The 4,702-nt window shown below is 35.9% G+C and overlaps 1 protein-coding gene and 1 pseudogene across 1 annotated transcript; both read left to right on the forward strand.

Annotated features, from left to right (window-relative positions):
- The first annotated feature begins 244 nt into the window (after window positions 1-244).
- LOC128240954 (uncharacterized) lies at window positions 245-948 on the forward strand (annotated as a pseudogene).
- A 2,486-nt stretch (window positions 949-3,434) lies between these two features.
- LOC128240955 (uncharacterized) lies at window positions 3,435-4,484 on the forward strand. Its single transcript, XM_052957944.1, has one exon. The coding sequence runs from the start codon at window positions 3,435-3,437 to the stop codon at window positions 4,482-4,484; it is 1,050 nt and encodes a 349-aa protein (XP_052813904.1).
- Window positions 4,485-4,702: the final 218 nt, after the last annotated feature.

Below are 4,702 nucleotides of genomic sequence, written 5' to 3' on the forward strand. Positions count from 1 at the left end.
AAAATTATGTTACACATACTTGACCATGTATATCAGTCAACAGTTAAATTGCACCTACAAGGGTATCACGAGATCCCCATATCGCAGCTGGTAAGGAAATGTTAACCGTCATGTACTGTGGAAGTGCCTTTGGACAGATGATCCCACCCTTCTTTGTGTTTCCAGGGCCAAAACCCAGAGGTTATTACTCCTCTCACAGGTTCCACAGAAGGCATTGATATTGCATATAGCAAAAAAGGGATGGATGAATGCATTAATTTTCTGAAAATTTATTGACCATTTTGACAAGCATGCTGGAACAGAGCGCCCTGTAACACAACTAAATGACAGTGTCAGCAGACATATTGATATCTCAGTGTTTACTGAAGCTAAATTTAAAGGAATTGAACTATACAGAATTGTTCCTAACGCAACCCATCTGATGCAGCCACTAGACAGGTGTTTTGGGACCTCTGCAATCTAAGTGGCATTTAACTGTTCGTTCGAAAGCACAGCAGAGAAGACCAAGGGAGAAGCATAAATCGAGAAAATTTTACAGAAAAACTTACAGAAGCATTCCTTCTCTTCTACAAACCTCTCACAGTAATAAATGCATTCAAGTCATCAGGTATATATCCTGTGGATAGCAGCGCCATCAGCAGTGAAACATTGAAACCAGCACTTACATTCTCAAGTGGAAGTACAAGAAGTGCAGAACGACACAAATGTGGCGAAAGCATACCCGCCAATGAGACAACTACATCAGAACAGTCAAAGGCTGAAGGTGCCCTTGAAGCTGTAGAATGTGTCACTGCAACACCTATTAGGTGGAAATATAAAGATAGAGTAGTTGAAGGGTATGATGTCCAAGAAAGATCCCCTTGCTTTGAAGTGTACAAAAAACTTTATAGTAAGGCACACTCTAGAACAACAGATGTTTCAGAGCAAACTGAAAACTCAGCATTATAAGGTCTGAATCTGTTGGCCTCAACTGTAATGTCACTAGGAATTGGACACCGCAACAATGTAACAAACCGGGAAGAGACAACACAAACAATGGGTATTATAGCAATGGTTGTTTCTGGAACCAGCAGCAGTGACTCACACCTTTCCCAAGCTTTGGATGTTCCCAAAAGTAGCACTGATCAATCCGAAGCTGAAAGTGAAGCTCTTTTATATCCTAAACTACATGCAGGCAGTAATACAACGCGCCGCAGAATACTTGAATAATTGCCAGACAATCTTACCTCAGAAGACACGGTAAGGAAAATGCCCCTGAGAGAGTTGGCAAAGATAAAAACATTTGCAGAGAGAGAGAAAAAAATCAAAATTATGTTATTATAAGAAACTGCATACAAAACAATCAAAAGTTAAAGTAATTGCCAACGTATACACACAGAAAACGTGAAAGGTGAAACAAGTACAATCGACAAACAAGGCATAAATAAGGACTTAGAATTTTGCAAAGGTTGTTTAATGACATGGAAAGAGGATATGGATATAGCTAGAGGAAGTATATGGATAAAGTGCGACATTTGTGATGGATGGTTGCACTCTGACTGTATTGACGATTCTGTTGCCGAAGATGAACCTTTCCATTGCCCTGACTGCACACTGAAGACGGGGTAAAAAGCTCCTTTAAACTGATAAAATCAAATCATGTGTTAATATTTGTCTCAAAACACTAGTTTTCAATTGAGAATACCTATGAACATGTAGCTCATTAAGTCGTTACTCTAGCGTGTCTCAGATGCAATGCTACTTAAATTTATTAATATTTTTAATTAATTGGTTATCACTCCAACAACTTAAAATTTTGGGCATCGTTCACTTTTTTGTTATGTTTGAATAATTAAATTTTAATGTTCCATCGATATAGCATTGTGTATTTTCAGTCACTAAAAGATCCACCAGAATACGATCCACAGGCGGGAGTTTCGGGGAGTGCATTTACTGAAAGCGATGATAGTGGACCAGACTTTTCTGTTAAACAAATCAGTTATTAAGGGTAACCATGCATACAAGATTAGGCCACCTTTTACAAAATCACCAACGCGTGTAATGGTTGATAGAGAGTACACAAACATTAAAGACTTGAATGCTTTGGATACCATCATTAGACCAGTTCCCACAGAATATTCATGAAATGGTAACCGATACCAGATATGAGTTGTTGTTTTTTCAGTTAAATTTTGCTGTTTTTCAGGATAAAAATGTTGCAATATGTAATTGCAAGTGTTGTGTTTTAGTTCAATCATAAATGTGTTATAATTTTATATTTCAAAGAAAAGCTTTAATAAATGTCTCGATCCTTTCAACACCTACAGTAGTGCTGATTACTGGGACCATTAATCCTACTCCAAGCTGATTATAACATTATTAACGTTGTCAAGTATAAGTATTTTTTCATAAATTTATATAGTTTTATTTTTCTTTTCTTTCCTTTCCAACAGACATGCTTCGTTAATTTCTTTACTGACCCGGAAATGTCGAGCTCACTGTAGTAGAAATAAAGTTCGGAACGCAGTAAAATAACTCATATAGAGTGGTCACAAATGTGTTTTAACTGAAGATAGATACGCGTAAACACAACCAACTCGACGTTTATATAAAAAAGTAGATTCTTGTTTCGGAGCAATTTATCGTTCTCCTCTCCTTTTAAGAAATAATGAGAATTTGGAGATTTAGGAAAAGTGGTTGTGTGGTTTTTGTAATTAGTTTTGTTTTAGTTTTTGAGTTGATGGCTATAATTCAGCGGATTGAAGGTAATATGTTTATATAAATTGTTTTATTGTAGTTAATCATTAATAAAGAGAATGTGCTAAAAACTTATAATATAAAAATAATATACATAAACAATACAACATACAGTTGCTGAAATAAAGCGAGTTAAGATAGTTGAATGTCAATTCACCATCAGCAATTGATCGATTTGCAGATTATTGAGAAAGAGACAAATTATGCATTCTTATATGAAAGAAGTATACAAATGATTGTACCATCAGCACCATGAGCGCCAAGATGGCCCTTAATCGCTCGTTGGAAAATAAGCGTTATAAACATGCGATTCCTTTGATTTTTTCCCCAACACTTTGTCTTGATAATATTGTACTAATCTGTAGCTTTTAATAAATTGCAGGACTGACCCCACTATACCTTTTGCAAAAAATATTTTAATTCCTTAATAAATATTTAAGCAATATCAATCAATCAAATACATTGGTTATCATAAATAATGTTTTTAAACACCGTGTACAATTTAAATGTATTTACTTTCAGTCACAAACGCCGAAAACGTAAAGAGCGTCCGAACAAAAGGAAACAATAAGTTAGTTTTCACAGGCAGAAAAAACGAAAACATAAGAGCCCAAAATGTTCATTTCACCGCAAAACCAAAACACTTCGGAACAAACAACAAGACATCATACAAACAAAATCCACAGTTGTTTCCGAACATGACATTCCCATTCTACGAAGCAGAAATGTTCGAGGATTTCCCGACACTAGAAAATGCTGAACCAAAAATTCCTCATATTTTACATCAAACATATAAGTCTGAATTAATTCCGTCGAACTATATACCGACGATAAAGTCCTTTCTTCAACATCACCCCAATTGGACCTATTACTTCTGGACAGAGGAATCAGCAAGAAAGATGATTGAACAGAAATTCGCATACTTTCTACCAGTATGGGACGGCTATAAAGATCCCATGAACCGAGCTGATGCTCTTAGATATTTTGTTCTCTATGAGTATGGAGGTGTGTATACAGACTGTGATGTCAAATTTTTACGCCCTCTTGACAGAGCTACGAAATTATTTTCTGCAATTTTACCACCGGAACCATTTGAGCACAGTGTGTTTCGACTAAAGATGCCGTTTCTGACAAACAACGCTATCATCATGAGTCGCCCTAAACATCCGTTCTTTAAACATTTGATGGATAGTCTAGATTCTGCAAAGGACGAGAAATGGATGCTGTTGGTCGGAGGACCACTTTTTGTGTACAATGCATTTTTAAAGTACAACAATATTAACGAATCAGTTTTAAATGTATTCAGAGATGAACCCTCTGTTAAAGGATTAGTACCGTACAACTTGCAAAATATTTCGAAATACCCAATGGGACATGAGGACCATGTGCTCGTTCCGAATACACACTTTTTCCTTAACACAGTTGCTTATAGATTTGATAAAAACGGTGTGATGGCATTGTGTAGAGACATTCTAAATAACAAAGCGTTTCGGACTGCTCGCAGGAGTAATGTTTGTAGGAAGAGTGACTTTACCAAATTATGCGCGGATGAATACAGTAAAACTCCTGAATTGTGGAAACGAGGCTGCAATGAACTTAACAGGAGAATATCTCGCTCAAAAGAAGAGCAATTCAGATTCACTTTTACAGAACATTTGTGGTCCATTTCTTATGATAAACCAAAATTTGACGTAACTAAAACAGTGAACATAAAAGATGTTGTGCCTAAAGCAATTGTATTTAATTGATATTTTAAATGAAAATGTAAAAAGACAACAATTGATATTCAGAATGATAACAGCTATGAATGTGTGCCTCTAGCGAATAGATTTGGTCTAATTATATATTAAGTATGGTTGTTACAGTGTAGTATCGATAAACATTTCACCGAGTGATCACCAAAAGGCATATTTTCACGAGTAGCTGCAATTTCCAATTTCTTTATTCACGAGATGGGAAGGGAAGA

The sequence above is a fragment of the Mya arenaria genome, chromosome 7, assembly GCF_026914265.1.
Source record: "Mya arenaria isolate MELC-2E11 chromosome 7, ASM2691426v1".
NCBI lineage: Eukaryota > Metazoa > Mollusca > Bivalvia > Myida > Myidae > Mya > Mya arenaria.

What these genes read in the sequence shown, in the direction of transcription:
- LOC128240955 (XM_052957944.1), top strand. Translation starts at nt 3,435, where the DNA reads ATGACATTCCCATTCTACGAAGCAGAAATGTTCGAGGATTTCCCGACA.